Raw genomic sequence first — 19288 nt, 5'->3', positions numbered from 1 at the left:
TCTCTCTCTCTCTCTCTCTCTCTCTCTCTCTCTCTCTCTCTCATTGGTGCCTATAACCCATAGTGAAGCAGCAAGTTATTAGTAGCAAATTTTAAATACATGCATATATCCTTCCAAGTCATTCCTATCCAATCCTGTTTTTTCCTGCCCACTCTGAGAAGTGCTAATATTTATTTCAAACTTACTTAAATTATACTAGATGTAGAACATAAAATAATTTCAAATATACAAAATGAATGAACCATGAAGAAAATGATTGGTTCACCTTCAGTGTTCTCAACAAATAATGTTTGGGAAATGAGAGATTTTATTTATTTGCATCCTCTCTCTGTTTCTTGATGAGTCTCGCTAATGGTTTATCAATTTTGTTTATCCTTTGAAAGAACCAGCCTTGATTTCATTGATTTTGTATATTGTTTTTTTTTTAGTCTCTATGTTATTTATTTCTGCTCTAATCTTTATTATTTCCTTCCTTCTACTCACTCTGGTCTTTTCTTGTTGTTCTCTTTCTAGTTCTTTAAGTTGTAGGGTTAAATAACTTATTGCTGATTTTTCTTGTTTTTTTGAGGTATGCCTGTAGTGCTATGAACTTCCCTCTCAAGACTGCTTTTGCTGTGTCCCAGAGATTTTGAGTTATTGTGTATTCATTTTCATTTGTTTCCAGGAAGTTTTTGATTTCTTTCTTGACCTTGTTGGCAACCCATTCATTGTGTAATAACATGCTATTTAGCCTCCATGTGTTTGAATGTTTTTAGGTGTTTTTACTGTAGTTGATTTCTAATTTCATTCCACTGTGATCTGAGAAGATGCTTGATATGATTTTAATCTTCTTGAACTTGTGAAAGACTTGTTTTGTGTCCTAATATGTGGTCTATCTTCATGATCTATGTGCTCTTGAGAAGAATGTATATTCTGCTGCTTTGGGGTGAAATGTTCTATAAATGTCAGTTAAATCCATCTGATCCAGTGTGTCCTTTAGAGTCACTGTTTCCTTGTTAAGTTTTTGTCTGGAAGATCTATCGAGTAAAGTCCCTTACTATGACTGTATTGTTGGCGATCTCTCCATTAAAGTCCTCTAGAAGTTTTTTATATATTTTGGTGCTCCTATATTGGGTGCATATATGTTTACCAGGGTTATAACCTCTTGTTGGATGGTTCCCTTTAGTATTATGTAGTGACCTTTGTTGTCTCTTGTGATGGCCTTCATTTTGAAGTCTATTTTGTCGGATATTAGTATTGCTACTCCAACTTATTTTTTCTTTTCCATTTGCATGGAAAAATTTTTTCCGTACCTTCACACTCATCCTGTGTACATCTTTTGTTCTGAGGTGGGTCTCTTGTAGACAGCATATAGTTGGGTCATGTTTTTGTATCCATTCAACTACCTTATGCCTTTTGATTGGAGCATTTAATCCATTTACATTTAGGGTTATTATTGATAGGTACTTATTTATTGCCATTTTAATTCTGTATGCCTAGGTTTCTCTCTCTGTTTCTTCTTCTCATTACAGCAGTCCCTTTAGCAATTTTTGTAGTTCTGGTTTGGTGGTGATATACTCCTTTAGCATTTTTTTGTCTGGGAAGCTCTTCATTTGACTGCTTATTTTGAATGATAGCCTTGCTGGATATAGTAATCTTGGTTTCAGATCCTTGCTTTCCATTACCTTGAGTACTTCATGCCATTCCCTTCTGACCTGTAGAGTTTCTGATGAGAAATCAGGCGTCAGCCTTATGGGAACTCCTTTGTAGGTAACAGTTTTCTTTTCTTCTGTTGCCTTTAAGATTCTTTCTTTGTCTTTAATTTTTGGCATTTTAATTATGATGTGTCTGGTGTGGTCCTGTTTAGGTTCTTCTTGTTTAGGGTTCTCTGTGCCTCCTGAACTTGTGTGACTTTTTCCTTTACCAGGTTAGGGAAGTTTTCTGCCATTATTTCTTCAAACATGTTCTCTATCCCTTTCCCCCTTTCTGCCTCTTCTGGTACATCTGCTATTCTAATATTGTTACGTTTCACGTTGTCCCACAGCTCCCTTAAACTGTCCTCCTGTCTTTTAATATTTTTTTTTCTTTTTGGTTCTCTGAGTGATTTTTTTCAACCCTGTCTTCTAATTCACTGATTCGATCCTCAGCTTCCCCTAACCCAGTGGTCAGCAAACTGCGGCTCGCAAGCCACATGCGGCTCTTTGGCCCCTTGAGTGTGGCCATAAAGTTTCAATCGCACTGTATGTGCACGCCCGCATGTGGTATTTTGTGGAACAGCCACACTCAAGGGGCCGCAGTTTGCCGACCACTGCCCTAACCTGTTGTGTATTCCTTCCAATGTGTTCTTTATTTGTGTTATGTCATTCTTTATTTCTAATTGTTCTTTTTTCATAGTTACTATATCTTTTTTCATGCAGTTGAGCATCTTTACCATCATTACTCTGAACTCTATTTCAGATAAATTTCATATCTCTGCTTCATTTATCTCTTCTTCATTTATCTCTTGTTTTTTCATTTGGGGGTTGTCTCCTCATGTTGGCTGTCTGTTTGAGTTTGTGACTGTGTATTAGGTAGATCCTCTATGTCTCTCAATCTCTAGTGCAGGACTGGGAAAGGAGAGAGTACCTAAAAGCATTCAGGTTATCTGACAAATATAGAAAGGTCTATATTTCCTTCTAAAATAAAACATGGTTTAGAGATGGAAAGATCCATTAAAAGGATCGTTCTACATCTGTTTTACTTATTTATTTAATCATGCAGTTTTTAGGAAGCAAGGCAGGTAGTGAATTGGTGGGTTTCAGGTATTCCTGTTTCCTATCTCTTTAATGCTGCTACTGTCATATATTGTTTTAAGTAATTTTCAAATAATCTCATTTTTATGAGCTGATAATTAATTAATATGGCATATCCCAGAGTTTTCCATGAAAAAACAACATTTTGACAGCATAGTAAATGCTATTTGAAACAGATATTTATGGAAAAACAAATTTGAGAAACACTAGATAATAACATTATAAAGTGGTTTCTTTACTACAGGACTGCTTAGAATTATTGAATATGGTAATATGTATTGTGAATATCTGCCACAGATAACATTTTTCTTATTTTACATTGGGTTCTTTTTTTAGTAGATTGTCTTGTGAAATGAGACTCCCTCAATATATGCTTGAGGAAATCAATATTCTCCTAATTCTGTAATAAATATTTTACTTTTTCAAATTAAAAAGAGATATGATGCAAGAGCTTTGTTTAAATGTAAGCTACAGATTACTGCAACGCAAGTGATATATTCAACCTGTGGGTTAATAATCCTCTACTAATATCTGTGGCAAGGATTACAAATATTAATAAACTAGTATTAATAAATGAGTAGCATAAGGCAGTCAAGTTTTCTAACAAAAGGGAATGATCTGCCCTCCCCATCTTGGTTAATGAGCTAATATTGAACAGTGTGAGAAATACTGAACATTGATGGGACAAAGAAAATTATCTTTTGCATTAATAAGGAAAGTGTATTCAGATACTTTACCTTGAGCAGGCTAGGGAAGCAGAAAATTGTTCGTTCAGAGTATCACCAGATATTCTACAACTTAAATCTCCAAACTGCCAACCACAAGCCTACATCTGTTTTACCTGTAAGAGCTCTTTAAAGGTGAATTGTTTTGTGGATTAATTTTGTGAATTTCCCTCCCCCCCAAAAAAATTTGTCCACACTTTGGGGCAGGTTGTTTTCTCAGGTTATCAGCTTCCAGGCTAATCTGGTAAACATTTAAATAAGGATTTCTATGATAGCAATGTTTCTCTTTTTATGGCTAGTTTGTAGCTTGAGTTGAATGTGTCCCCTGAGTGTATGTATGCTTATGCATATTTCTTATAAATCCTAATTAAAATAGAATGTGGTCGTTCTCTCAATGCCTGCTCTGTGTCCTTGAAGTGACTGGTAATGGTGACAAAAGTTAGGATCCATTCATATATGATAGTTTCTTTTTTAAAACATCAACTAGATTTCTTTTTATCCATCATAGACAAATTTCAAGTCATGTGAGCTTATTAAACAGTTTGTTAATACAAAAGGCAACTAAGAAAAACCACAAACCATATACATGGGCTTTTAGATTTTAACCTAAAATGAAGTTCATATCATTTATTTATATGTAACAACAAATGACCAGTATGGATACTTGAAATCATTTATTCAAGGCATTTTTGCACTCGTAGTATAGCATACAATGAAAGAATGTGAGTGTAAAAAAGACTATAAAGCCAGTGTCAGGGCATGTAAATTAAGAGCTCCTCAAAAAACTTACAGATGTTTTACAAATAGGATTCCTAGAAATTTTGGAAGAAACTAAAATTTCATTGAAAGTATTACAATATCAAATGACATGTAGTTAGTAGCAAGCAGTTATATATTAATTAAATGTTTATATCCTGTGAACTAAGACAACACATTTTTACATTCAAGTTGAAATAATTCAGCACCATTTTAGTTTAAAAGATAAATGAAATGCTTGAAGTGTTTAAAAGTGGCCCAGGACTTTTGGTAGCTGAAAATGAAATATAGCTGTTGTTTGAATGTATTATTTGTGAATATGGATTCTAAATATAAAAAAATGTAGAAAAGGGGTAACTTTTTACTTATCAGTTACTATACTGTTAGTGTCAAAAAGCTATTTTTAAAATAAGACATCTTCTGACCAGAAATTGTATATTTCACACAATTTGCTAAAGGTGATTTCTCAGTGCCATGATCATTTTAATGCATGGCATGTCCTCTGAAATCTGAATATTTGGAATGTTTAAATGTGATTATTCTATGAGGTTTCAAATAAAAAACAATTATTGTTCATTATTACAAATAATGCCTAGTGATTGAAATTGTGAATAAGTTTATTATGTAAAAGTGTAAAGATTTCCTAGAAATAGGCAAGTTATAGATTCATATGTTCTGGTACTGCTGGGAAACTGAATCCTCACCCCCAAGGTCAAGACATCTTTAGTCCAGACTGTGGTCTGAATAATTATGAGGCCTTTAATATGGTGTGTGGAAGACTCATTAAATTGTTTCCCTGTTTAGCCCATTTTTTTCACAGTCTTTATTAGTTTAAAAGCCAGTCTCTTTTCACTACTCAACATTTTTTGTATTATTTCTACTTTCTATTTAATTTTTTTAATTTAGGGTTTGTAAGGCTGGATTGTTTATTTTATTAATGGATAACTTTTACCAGCTAGTCATTTTCTATGAGTTTTTGTGGTTATTCAAAGAAGAGATCCCTTGAGGTTCAAAAATATTGAGTGTTAAGGGAGTGTTGAGGGATGACTGAGGGGGAAGAATGCATAAGGATTAAGTAAGAATCTTTACTTCCTAATTGAAACTTTTTTTTTTCAAAATCATTCAAATAGTACATTTTATACTTAAAAGGCAGACAGTTCAGGGATTGGAAACATTTTTAATTATTAGTAACACATACATGCATATAACTATTAATTTTTAACTTATTTTTAAAATAAAATATGGTCATGAAAAACAATAGAGCTTAAAATAAAAATTTTTAGACATGTACTTATAATTGTTAAAAATGAAATAAAGTGAACCTAAAGGATAATAATGACATTTTTAATACTTAATTGAGGTTAGAGAAAATCTTTTTTTATATCCTAATGCCTAGCATGTCAGTGCCTGGCATATATTAGGCCCTCAAATGATGATGGATGGACAGACAGATGGAGGGCCTAATGAATGATAGTAAATGTATCATCTCGTGTATCCAAAGGCCATGATATTGGCTAGCTTTTAATACAGGGGTAAGAATCTTGTACTAATAGATCTTAAATCTGTAGATGCCAGTCTGGCTCAGTATTAATACTGACAGTAGTTTTTTGTTTTTCTAAAAGTAAGTATGTTAAAATATTTGAAAATATTATAATCTAAAAGAAAGTATCTTTCTGCAATCTTATAACTAAAAAGCAATTTAAGGCAAAGAGGTACATCAAAGAAGCTATCCCATAGCTCAGATACTAGCTCAGTGAAGGCTCTGATCTCTACTAAGCTGTCTGTGTTCTCTGTTGGGAAGTGTGCCCTGGCGGATGTAGATCTGTGGCCCTCCATTATCCACCCCTCAATGACTGTCCATCTCTAGCACCTCTCACCGCTCTAGGCACTGAGTGAATGCTGAATGGTGTTGACTTTACAACTCCATGGCATGTAATACACGGAGGCCAACTCATTTTTAAATTCTACCTCTGTGTCCTGGCACTTGAAGTACCTTGCTTGAGATTTTAATACTGGTTAATATAGAAAAACTTCTGCTTAAGCACCACTAACTTAAAAGTGTAATTTGATTTCTTTCTGCACCTTTTGAATCTAGGAAAAAGAGAAAGCCTCCCAATTCTGTTGTGGCACATGATTTCACAGTTTAAAATAAAAGCACAGCTGTCTCATTATGCAGCACAGCCTTTGGTTTTGCCGAAAGTATTTTTTTTTTTTTACCCTTATTCACCAACCCCTCAAGTACATAATGCTGTGTGCTTTGCTAATCTTGATTATATTTCAGACACACACACACGCGCACACACACACACACACACACGCACACACACACACACACGACTGATTCCTGGATGACATAGGATACGGTTCCTGTATCCACACACATTATGTCATCTATTCTGGATAACTTAAAACTGTCTAGCATTCCTCTTTTTAAAGCTGAACATTTTTTTAAATGTAGAAAATTCTAAGATGGTTTTCATTACTTTTTAAAAATTATTTGAGAGACAGTTGTAGTTTGAGGGACTTGTTAATTTTACTTTTTATTTTATGTCTGTAAGAAAAAATTTTTGGCTAGTACTTCAATATACTTAATTGTGCATTAGCTTTTGATATATCATGTTTGTCATCAGAATAACTTCCCACTGACACAGTTGTCCTATGTATACCAGTCCCCAGAAGGGTAATTTTAAGATGCCACTTAAAAGGTCTCTGCCCATAGGAAAATTAAAGAGTAGAGTGGAGCATCAACAAATGTCAGGGAGAGTTGGGCAGCTCAATTACTTAATTTGTCCCAAAATAAAAACTGACGTATGTCAGAATGAAATTGTACACTTGACAGAAAGAAAGTTTATCTACTAATTAAAAAATGTAAACATAAATTTTATATAGGGATGTAGCTATCTGAATACATATACTGCCATTTCTCTGCTATATAGTAATATTTTTTGAGACCAATGGTAATGCATTTGTTCCTTTCTCAGCACCAAATGTGTCCATACCTATTTAAACAGTAGGAGCCAGGACATATATAAGCCAATGATTACCGTAGTTCACTTAAGTTATAGCACTTTAGAAAATTCCCAGTTCAAAGTAATTTTGGCTCATTCATTGCAATATTACTTTCTCTTCTGTATTATAATTTCAAAAAGAGCATAAATTTAGATTTCTTTGAAAGAGCCAAGGGTGCAACTACAGAATTGAAACATGTTAATTCACAAAATAATGTGGATAATAATATTAAAATTTTTCCAAACAATGCCAATTTAAATGTTCAAAATCCAGTTACGTGCTTAGTTATAAAAAAGTCCAAACAAAAATTCATTTGTTGTTTTCTGTTCTCTTTTTCAAAATGCATAAATCCTACTGAAGTTAATCTATTTTTCCCACTTCAGAACACCAGGCACTGATTTATCCATTGGGAGTCTTGGCTTGCTTTTTAATACCTATATTAAAAAACAAAAGATAAGTTATTAACCTGATAATATTATGAATGAATACAGTAGACAAGTTTGAAGTCAATCTTTTAAAAAATTGAGATATCATTTTTCCTCCACCTAAGTAGCAGTTACCTTATGAAATTATCCATTAATACTTGATTGAGAAAAAAATTTTTTTTTATTTGAGAGAGAGAGAGAGAGAAATATAAATTTCTTTTCCCATTTATTTATGCATTCATTGGCTAATTCTTATATATGCCCTGACAGGGGATCGAACCTGCAACATTGGCATATCAGGACAATGCAGCTAGGGACAATACTTGATTTTAACTCTGATTTAAAGAAAGTAACTCTGTCAGCAGCAGAAAGTATATGCCTGATATTTATGGTTAAAAAAAAAATCTACTGAAACAACCAAAAGTAAAGCAGGACTCATCAGAACAGCAGCTCTGCCTGGGTGAGTTCACTCCATGGAGCAAGTGTGGCATGTGCACCAAGAAGCAGGGCCATGGCCTCTCACGGTCCTGCATTAGTCCTTTCCCAGCATGATTTGGGATGTGTAGTGAGGCATTAATGTGCAAGACACTGGATCAAAGCCAATACATCAATATTAGTGTGTTTACATTATGATCACAGATTCCCCATGTAAAGGAAATAAGAATGCACTTAGTCCAAATCATAAACCATAAATTTCCCAACAGTAATGTCTGTGAGAAGAGAACTTAATTGTAGCATCATAGAACTGAACTGGACCGCAAAGTCACTTGGTCTATATGTTTTGTATACAATGAGGAAAATGAGGGAGAAGAGGATACATTAAAGGCACACACTTTCTAACTGGGTGCTTTGTTCACGCCAATGAATGCTCTCAAATATTTCATTCATGTGAAAAACATCAGTAAACTGAGAGGTAATATGTCTTTAAGAGTTAAAAAGTACAATAACACTACCAAGGGAACCACACCCACTGCTACTTAGTCACCAGACTGACCACATAACTTTAGGCTACATATGCTCCCCACCCAAGAACCGTAAAGACTCTGCATGGCCTCCAAAATGAAGTTCTAACTTTCTGTCTTGCTCTTCAGTGCTCTCTTTGATCTGGTCCCATTTTACTGCTCCACCCTTTTTACCTAACTCTTCACTCCATGGAACATGTTTTAGCCAAACCAGAACACTTGCTTTTCCAAACATATCCTGCAATTTCTTCCTGCCATGTAGGTGTCAGTGATGTTGACTCCTCCCAGCATGCTTTTTTAAAAAAAAATTATCTTTATTGTTGATATTATTACAGATGTCCCTCCTCCTTTTTTCCCATTGACCCCCTTCTCTCCTCACCTACCCTTTCCAAGTCTTCTCCACACTATTGTCTGTGTCCATTGGCTATGCATATATGCATATAAGTTCCCTGGTTGGTCCTCACCCCACCTCCCCTCTGACATTCAGAGCATGCTCTTGCCAAACTCTCTCCAGTGCAGTCCTCCTCAGCCTTCAAGGCCCAATTCAAATGCTGTCCTAAAGCCTCTCCTGATTCTCAGCCAGAGGACATCTCCCCTTCCTCTGAACTCTGATCCCTAGCAAGGGAGGCTGGAAGTGAAAGTGTAAGAGGCAGTCAGCTGAAGGTGAGGATTTCTTTCTCAAGTCGAGGTTTCTGCACTTCTCCCATTTTTTTTCCATTCATGGATAAGTATGATCTTATTTATGATTCACTAACTATGGGTTATTAAACTCACATTTTCATCTAATCAATATTCATTATCAAAATTCTACCTCAACCACTCTTGCAGTTTAGTTACAGTCAGTGGCAACTGGTTAAAAAAAGAAAAGGCAACTCTAGGCTGAAACAATGTTTATTTGCTCAAAATATCTGGCAGCCTGGCTGGCATGGCTCAGTGGTGTTTGAGCATCAACCTATGAACCACGACGTCAAGGTTCAATTCCTGGTTAGGGCACATGCCCAGGTTGTGGGTTTGATCCCCAGTAGGGGCATGCAGGAGGCAGCCAATCAATGATTCTCTCTCATCATTGATGTTTCTCTCTCTCCTCCCTTCCTCTCTGAAATCAATAAAAACATATTTTAAAAAAAGAAAAAGGAAATGTCTGGCAACATCCAATTCAATGGATTCTACTGGATGAAAAGCAAGACACATTCTGTGAAACAACAGAGTCATCTCTCCAGACCTCATCCTGGAGCAAAGCTAGCGGTTGTACCTGGGAGTCACCTAGCTTATTATTACAGAGGTCCTGGCCCCACTGCATTTTATTTTACCCCTCGTGGAGCTCCTCATTGTTTGTTTATTACAGTTGTGTATTTCTCTCACCCTCTCAATTTCCTAAAGAGAGGGTAATTATCTATTAATCAAATATTGACTAAGAGGCTATGTGGTGGCAGACCTATACCTGGTAATGGGTTTACAGTAGACAAGAAGCGAGGTCCCGGCTATGATAGTAGAACAAGAGACAAACATTGAACAAAGATTCACAAGTAATTTAATTGGAATTATTGGAATTATTGCTATACAGGGTCAGGAATCTTATTTATCCTTGCATTGCTCTCTAATACCCAGTGTAGTACCTCAATAAATACATAATGCACGTGTGAGAGTACCAAGGATTAGAGAATGAAGGAATTATAAAAATTAAGATAACCCAAATTCCATTGCTGTTCTGGGGATTTGCAGTTACACTGTGATCACTCTGTACTATATGGGTCATAAACCCATCCAGGTTTCCTGTGTTGTGGGCATGTTCAGAAGAATATGTTTAATCATCATTTGTTCAGTGCTGTGCCTTTGCAGTTACAAGCTTCATTGACCTTGAATGGCATGTGATGGAAAGTGGCACGTGATGACACTTGTAAAGCACAGCCTTTGCTCATTCATGGGAATGAGGAAAAGGCGCCTCTGTAAGGTGAATGCAGCCCCAGCCACAGGAGGTGGCTCTGTGAGTGGAGCATGGGACAGGAGTCCAGGTCTAAGGCAGAACCTGCACAACCGGTTTAGGTGGTCTTGGGGAAACCTACAACTACGGGTGCATGTGTGGTGAACCACTGTCCTGGTTGGTACATCAGGGAGAAATTACTATTAATTGTGAGTTTCTAGTGTATCTGTTACACCTTTCTGTGTGACCCAGAGGCACCGGTGCCTCTCCAGCGTAAAAGCAAAGCTGATGCGTTGTCAGTATCACTCTCATGGTGTGCTCATTGTTCAGAAGGTGCCGCTCACAGGTGGCACGTGTAGTTAGACTCTCTAACCCAGCAACACTAAAGCAGGCAGTGCTTAAGGCATTAGGGCAGTGGTTATCAACCTGTGGGTCGCCAACCTGTGAGTCGCGACCCCTTTGGGGGTCGAATGACCCTTTCACAGGGGTTGCCTAAGACCATCAGAAAACACATATATAACTACATATTGTTTTTGTGATTAATCACTATGCTTTAATTATGTTCAATTTGTAACAATGAAAATACATCCTGCAGATCAGATATTTACATTACGATTCATAACAGTAGCAACATTACAGTTATGAAGTAGCAATGAAAATAATTTTATGGTTGGGGGTCACCACAACATGAGGAACTGTATTAAAGGGTCGTGGCATTAGGAAGGTTGAGAACCACTGCATTAGGGTGAGACGGACAGACAAGCAGGAAACCTGCCCAGCTTTTGCTAAGTACTGTCATCAACACACCACTCCTGTTAATATTAATGTGCTGGGATTCTATCTAAGATGTCATTTGGAGAAAGGTTTCAGGACTAAGAAAATGATGAAGGTACCTCCACACATCCCTTCTTTTGTGGAATATTTCCCAGTATTTGTTCTAGAACTCAGACATGTGAACTCTTGATTTTCACAGAGCAGGCAGTCTGATCCCTTCAGCTGCATTCTTTAAGGCAGTGATTTTTCAGAATGTACTTTGAGGAACTCTAGGAATTTCTCCAGAACTCCGTCATGGACTCTGGCAGCAGCAGGAAACCCAACCGTTTGGGCTCCCACAAGGTCACCCACACTGCGTATTGCATATTTCACATATTCGGCCTCCACACATGCTTTCTGGGTAAACAGTGTGTTCTCTGTGTGTGGGTGTGTTTCTTCAGAACTAAGTTTTAAGATGCTAAAAAGCTGAGTACACCCTTCTTTCTCTAGCATTGCCAAAAAAAGATCAGCTATGTGATAGTGCAGACCATTTTCTACCTTCGGTCTAGTTTGCAAGGAGGCTATACTAATGATAGAAGCAAATATTATTTGTTTAATGCCTGTTGATGAACTAAAACGCTTGGGAAAGAGTATCACTTAGGCAAGTCAGACTCACGGTGAAATTGTGCAGCCCGAGGCATACGCATGATGTCCTGTGTAGCGAATGTCACAGCGCACGACATTGTTGGAATAGTCCGATTCAGGCACCAAGTAGCTGGGGTTCACACTGACCTAGGCAACACAAACATCATCTGTATTTCAGATTTTATTAGCAGTGTTTACTGGTTAATTTCTTCCTGTTTTCATAGGGCTACCATGCTTCAACTCATAGAGGCAGGGAGGGTGAAGTTTTAGGCAAAGGTTAAACTCTGGAGAGGTTGTATATTTTCCCCTCAAGTTTTTAAAAATAAGACATTTTGGGAGATATCATCATATATCTGGGATCATTTAGAAATAGTTATAGAAAATGTATAATTGCTTTCAGGGTCATGATTATCTAACATTTGAATCCAGAGAAAGGGATCTATCAAATTGCAGTGGAAATAAGTTACAGCTATATATTCTCAAAGGTCTCTACCTTTAGGATGTAGTTTCCAGGTGCTACATCTGTGATGTCAATCCACTGGCAGTCTATGTCTGCATTGTAAGTATCATAACAGCCAGGACTCAACCCCTAAAACAAATAAAATAAAAAATTTAAAAAGATGGTGTATGGTTAGAGTATGCTAAAGAATATGCATATTAACCCTAGCCAGTTTGGCTCAGTGGATAGAGCGTCAGCCTGTGGACCAAAGGGACCTGGGTTTGATTCTGGTCAAGGGCACGTACCTTGGTTGCAGGCTTCTCCCTGGCACGGGTCCTGGTTGGGGCTCATGCAGGAGGCAACCAATTGATGTGTTTCTCTCACATCGATGTTTCTCTCTGTCTTTCCCTCTCTCTTCCACTCTCCCTAAAAATCAATGGGAAAATATCCTTGGATGAAGGATTAACAAAAAGAGAGAGAGAGAGAGAGAGAGAGAGAGAGAGAGAGAGAGAGAGGAGAGGGAATATGCATATTATTTGTAAATTAGATTTTAAGTTAGTACTTACAAGAGTTTGTAAGTACAACTATACTTATATTGCATCTCCCTTGAGAAATATATTTTACTCAGCTTTATAGCACCTCCAGCCAAAAAACAAACAAAAAACCTGCCTAATATAAGTAGTAGTATATCTAGCTTCATAAAAGTGTCATAAATCACCAGTGATAAGTATAATCTTAAGTGACAAAATAGACCTCCACCAAAATTCTAGACTATCACCAGCTCAAGAACAAAGGCCACATACTAATCAATTTAGCTCAAATATTCTCTTCTCAGTACAACCTTCCCCAATTTCGACCTTTGGAAATTACTTCCTGTACTCTGCCCATGATACTTTCTTGTGTATATAGCTTTATAGTATTTATCCTTTTCTGCTCTGAATTATAATCATACTATATAAAAACACCTAACTGAAGGTTGTAAGCTCCCTAAGGGTAAGGTCTATGATTGCATTTTTGAATAGCTAACAGTAATTATGTATTACATGCCAGGAATCATTTTAAACATAAATTTAGTTCCCAGAACTACATGAGGCAGGTGCTATTATTATCCCTATTTTACAAATAAGGAATCTGAGGCACAGTAAGGTCAAATAACTCGTGGAAGATATATAGCTTATAAGTGGCTGAGTTGGTTTTGAGTTTAGGCATTTGGATCCAGAGTCTCTGATGTTCCCCACCACACTGTACCCTTTCTCATATAGTCACTGAAATATCTTGTTGAATTAAAGGGATGAATGTATGTCTCAATGTACACATCCCACCTCACTTCACTTGCTAAGGTACTCATGTCAGCAAGTAAATGAGTGACTTCTACAGGCTGCGAGGAGAAGAATACCAATGAAATACAGTCCTTGCTCTCCGGAAAGTTATAGTCTGGAGAAGTTTGTTCATACTGAAGTCTGTAGGTGCAGTCTCAAATCTATTAGTTCTTCACAAGAATTTTTACTGTTGTATTTTCATTCTAATGGTAATCTAAAGTAAATTAAAAAGCATATGCTAGAGTCATTTTAACTCAATACTGCTATTTAATTTCAGCACCCCAAATTGCTTTGGTGCTTAAGATCACCTTGGTCGCCAAAGAGATGGCAAAATCATCTAAGCATGTCCTACCAGTGCTGGTTTGATGATAACCTGATTTGGGGAGAAAGAGGAAGAATTGTGCTCTCATACCACACACAATGTAGCATGGACAGGCCACACTCAGAAGTACCTGTGCCACAGCAGTGAGAACCATGTACCCACCTTTGCTCATACCAATGCATTAACAGTATGTTGAGGAGTAAATATGTAATAGAATAATTTTTGCTTTCTTATCCCAGCATATCATTTGTTCTGGCACATAATAAATACTTAATAAGTGTTAGCTCTTATTGTTGTTGCTGTTGCTACTACTAAATTTATGGCATTACAAGGATGTCATTGGAATAGATATCTCTTTAATCCAGGTTTAAATAGTGCTACAATGTTAATATTACTTTCAAGTAAATAAAAGAGCTTTAAAGAATGCTGAAACTGGTACTCTAGCATGACTCAGCTGGCAGAAGTTAAGTATGAGCTTTGGTTATTTGAACTAGCAAACAAATATGGGAGTTTTTAAGGCCATTAAGGAAACAGGTATTTCATATATTCAAAGTCATGCTTTAAAACCAGATTAAATGTAGAACCTTACCTGAGGCTGTCTAAATTAGCTGTTTGGTTTTAGCAAAACACAACTGATACAGTAAGTTAATCTGACAGTTTCTAGTTTTGTATACATTTAACATATAAATTTTTTATGAAAGTACTAGAGGCCTGGTGCACAAAATTTGTGCACTCAGGGTGGGGGGTCCCCTCAGCCGGGCCTGCGCCCTCTCACAGTCTGAGAGCCCTCAGGGGATGTCTGACTGACGGCTTAGGCCTCCTCCCCGAGGGAAGCGGGCCTAAACTGTCAGTCGGACATCCTTAGTGCTTTTGCGGAGGCAAGAGAGACTCCTGCCACCGCCGCTACACTCGCCAGCTGTAAGCCCGGCTTCTGAGCGGTGCTCCCCCTGTAGGAGCACACTGACCACCAGGGGGCAGCTCCTGCGTTGAGCATCTGCCCCCTGGTGGTCAGTGCATGTCATAACAACCAGTCATTTGCTATTAGGTCGATTTGCATATTAGCCTTTTATTATATAGGATAAATATAAGGAAGTTATATCTAGTTTTATATTTGGATACATTTAATCAACATTATAATACAACTATTCTAAGTCAATATTGGGGCTTTGAGAGAATTATTTTTTCCTTTAAATGATATGCCAATCTAAGTGAAAAACACAAATTGCTTGTAATACGAGACCTGGTGAATAGTAGTTAATAGGGCATAAATGAGATGGTTAAGGGGAAAGCTACCATACAAAATGAAGTGGGGTGACCCCAAGAATTGAGAGACTAGAAGTGCTATAAATACCTGTAGTCCTAGATTCATGTATTTCAGCAGTGAGCTATCCACAGTGCCTCTTTCTGAATGAAAAGAATAAACTAGGTCCCTTCACAGGCAGGTCCTGGGGGCCTCTCAGAGTGAAAAAGGGATTTCTATAGACACACATCTGTAAGGTATGGGTAGGTTACATCTTCTTTTGCTTAAAGAATAAGTGTTGCCTCAGGGCACATGGAATTGAACCCTACCCCCTCCAATTGCTCTCATATTCTAAGCTTAGAGAAAGAAGCAGCAGTAACATTTAGGTCACCAAAGGCTTCCTGCCACAGCCCTGGAATTTGCTTCCCCTTGCCCCGAGACATATACACTCACTACTCCTTGCCAAGATTTCGGCAGGAGTAAAATTATAATGTCCTTTTACAAATTAGAGTTTCTTATGGAAATACTGGCATGGCTTTGAACTGACACAGATTTTCCCATTATAGGACACACAAATTGCTTAGTTCAGCATGATTTTTAAAAATTCATCCAAAGAACATCTGACATCAATTATACTGTAGTCTTAAATATATATGTGTAAAGAAAGAAATTGTATCCTTCTGCTTTTATTTACATGATTAAAAGAGACAGTTTTTTAAAGTGCTTTTTAAGAAGCCTACTTTCTCTCCTTTTGCTAACCACAATCACCGGGTATCCTATTTTTAGCATACTAGGTTTTGCAGGTAGGAAAACAGGTATCTTTTCTACAGTTACTTACCAAGCCGGTGAAAGAATACAGAATGAGCACAGATATAGAAACCATTCAGACTTTTTCAGAGAGTAAAGTGCTGCTTTTGATTGTGGAACATAATGAGTCTGCAGTGACCTTCTGTGATGATAAAATATTTTCAAAATAATTTGGATCATCAAGCCTTCACTTTTGTTTTCTCAATTATCTCCTATCTTGACTAGATAACCCCTAAATGAAGCAGTTTGTAAAAGGCAGGTGGGAGGAAAGAAAATAGAAGACCCCTTTGTTTTCTCTCTGAAGCCTGCAGATGCCTGATTTGATGATGCCAACCTACCTGTGTGTGCGCAGTACATGCAAACCGCCTGTGGTAGCCATAGTCACAGGATGTGTCCTCCAGACAGAAACTTGCTTTGTGGCCTTCAGCCACTCTCCTCTGGGTGTTGGCATCAAGCAGGTCATAGTGGCTGAATTCATCCATGCTGTGGTAATGTCTAGTGTGCCCCACAACACAGAGACAGTGGACAGTGGTCAGTGGCAGAGAGAGAAAAAGCAGTGAGAACTTCAGATGACTTCCCGCTGCCCTACCCGTCTGTCTGCACATTAAAATTAAGATAATGTTTATCTTTTTAAAGCCAGATTCATGCATTATCTCCCCTCCCCCCCCCCCCCACCCTGCCTCCATCCAGGGTCAGAAGTCTATAAAAACTAAGTTTTCAACTTTGCTACTTGGAAGAAAAAGACATATTTTGAGTGTTTTGCTTTTCTATTATACCCTGTTTTATCTTTGAATATTAAATAGAAATAGACAGTAAATTTCTGTGTTTAAGTGAAACTTGCCATGTGTTTTCTAGTATATTTCCCTTGGCTGCTATACTGATCTTTCATTCCAAAAAAGAAGAGCACATGACCCTTGGGAGGTTTCTGTGAGATTTTAGAAATTTGAGTTCCCATAGATTTAAAATCATTACTGAAATGCAAAAGAGAAAATGGTATGTTTTATCCACCATTATTATTTTAACAAGTATAAACTTTTATTTGGAAATGAATAATTCTATTTTATCAGCACATTAGGTGCTCATATCTATTGTTATCATTTCATGAAAGAGAACATGCTGAGTTATTCATCTGCTCCCATTAGGAAGAGAACAAAAGGAAATGGTTCAAACTGAAGAAAGTTTAAGGGCAAATATCAGGATTTTCTGGCAATAAACACCTGAGCAATTTATCTAGGCTAATTACAGAATAACCTAATGTGGAAATCTTTAAATTTAGGACAGAACAGGCAAAGTTGTATTGATACAGGTCTTTTGAAAGATGGAGATAGGTCTTCTCAGCTCATGGAGTATATCATATACACCTTTCTTTGAGAAAGGTATCTGAACCCTTTTAATAACAACTTGTGGTCTTTATTAAATGCTGTTAAATGCTAACTACAGATGATCTTGGCTGCAATGGGCTTTTTTATAAATCTACTTGAAATATATTGAAGTAAAATTCTAGTGAATCCAATCACTGGACCCTATCAACAGTTTTAATAAACTGGACTTAGAGTTTCTAATTTAAAAGATAACAGTATCTAATAATTGATGTATTATTTTAAAGACAGATTCCATTGATTATGTCAGACTACATACAGAAAAATTCTAAATGTGAAAGACAGCAATTTTCTCCCTTTGTGTAAAAATCATTTGAAAAATACAAAACCACCTCAAAAGTACCCAGGAGGCCCATCCACTTACTGGTGACAGCTGTGCCATTCCCAGGAATATCTTGGTCGGCTTGGTAAGAAATCCGATGTCCCTTGATTTTTCACTCTTTGGGGAAATCTTAGCAGCACCCTGTGATCATAATCTCTGACATCTGCTCTATATGCTGAGCTGTCATTTTAAAAAAAAGAAACATTATTATTTTCACAGACTATTAACTAAAGAGAAAATTACAAGCTAAACCTTTTCAGTATATAATGGTGACTCTCCCACTCCTCCAACTAGACTATGGGTTCAAGAGTCAGGGCATTTTGCTTATTATTGTGGAATCTCCAGATCTTAGAAGAGTGCCTGGCAAGTAGTCAGAGCTCTGTGAATATATGTTGAATGGGTGAGTGAATGACAACTATGGAAATCCTCAGTATAAATATAAAAACAATAAAATTAGTATTATAGTCTTGCTGGCATGGCTCAGTGGTTGAGCATCAACCTATGAACCAGGAGATCCCAGTTTGATTCCTGGTCAGGGCACATGCCAGGGTTTTGGGCTCGATCCCCAGTAGGGGGCATGCAGGGGGCAGCCAATCAATGATTCTCTCTCATCATTGATGTTTCTATCTCTCCCTCTCCCTTCTTCTCTCTGAAATCAATAATTTAAAAAATATTTTAAAATAACAAGTGATAAGTAAACTTTATATTTATAATCAAGTCAAGTTTAACCATATGAATGAGTGAAACTGAGGTGGAAATTATCCCAGATTTTAAAAAAAATCATCCATATTTACCTGTTAAGAACTTTGAATTTAACAATACATTTCTTGAACAAATAACTATGATGTTAAGTGGGGAAATCACTCTAAAAAGTACACAAATAATTTTAGACAAATAATTTTGTAACTTCACTGTCTTCAAAACAACAGCATTACTGTAATAGTATAGGGAGCGCAATGGTGTTAGTGATGCAAGACTCAAGAATGAAAATGATGAGCTTCGATTTTCTTCTCTTCCTTTAGCCTGAAAATTATAAAGGGTCACAGTGGAAGAAATATATGAATAAACATTACTTTGTTCCTTCTAATATACTATTTTGTGTGAATATGCATTCAAATACTACTGATGACTAATGACCTTATTTTACAGTGTAAAAATTTTTGAGACATATCAAAACGTCCTCTAGCTCCCTCCGCTGGTTTCCCAGCTGCAACTTCAGAGAAATCTATTACTATGATTTTATTTTAGGACTGATGGAAAAACAAAGTTCTTGTTCATAGTCTTATTCTGGCTGTAGTGACACCCAAATAGCTAAGTTAATTATGGCTTCAAACAAAAGGAGAAAACTTAACCTTTGCCAATAAGGGGTTCCTCAGTGGGAAATTAGCCCCCAGTCTTTTAAGGGTATATTAACAAGCTCTTTGATTACAATATTTTTCATGTTATTGTACAGTCAGTTGTTTAATAAAAAGTTATTGGAAACAGTTGGCTTC

At 36.8% G+C, this 19288-nt stretch overlaps 1 protein-coding gene and 1 long non-coding RNA gene across 2 annotated transcripts in view; one reads left to right on the top strand and one right to left on the bottom strand.

Moving 5' to 3' along the window:
* LOC102253033 overlaps positions 1-19288 on the top strand; it is a 44499-nt gene that overhangs the window by 24938 nt on the left and 273 nt on the right. The gene's annotated exons all lie outside the window — the stretch shown is intronic.
* Positions 6421-19288, bottom strand: part of LOX (lysyl oxidase) — a 13836-nt gene continuing 968 nt past the window's right edge. Inside the window, exons 3-7 of the mRNA XM_005857125.2 lie at positions 17838-17975; positions 16433-16589; positions 12461-12556; positions 11999-12114; positions 6421-7695 (exon numbers count right to left, since the gene is read on the bottom strand). Of these exons, the coding sequence (XP_005857187.1) occupies positions 7689-7695; positions 11999-12114; positions 12461-12556; positions 16433-16589; positions 17838-17975 (514 nt within the window). The 3' untranslated portion in view covers positions 6421-7688. The remainder of the gene's footprint in view (positions 7696-11998; positions 12115-12460; positions 12557-16432; positions 16590-17837; positions 17976-19288) is intronic.

This window comes from Myotis brandtii, unplaced genomic scaffold, assembly GCF_000412655.1.
Source record: "Myotis brandtii unplaced genomic scaffold, ASM41265v1 scaffold1076, whole genome shotgun sequence".
NCBI lineage: Eukaryota > Metazoa > Chordata > Mammalia > Chiroptera > Vespertilionidae > Myotis > Myotis brandtii.
This window is presented reverse-complemented; position numbering and strand designations above follow the sequence as displayed.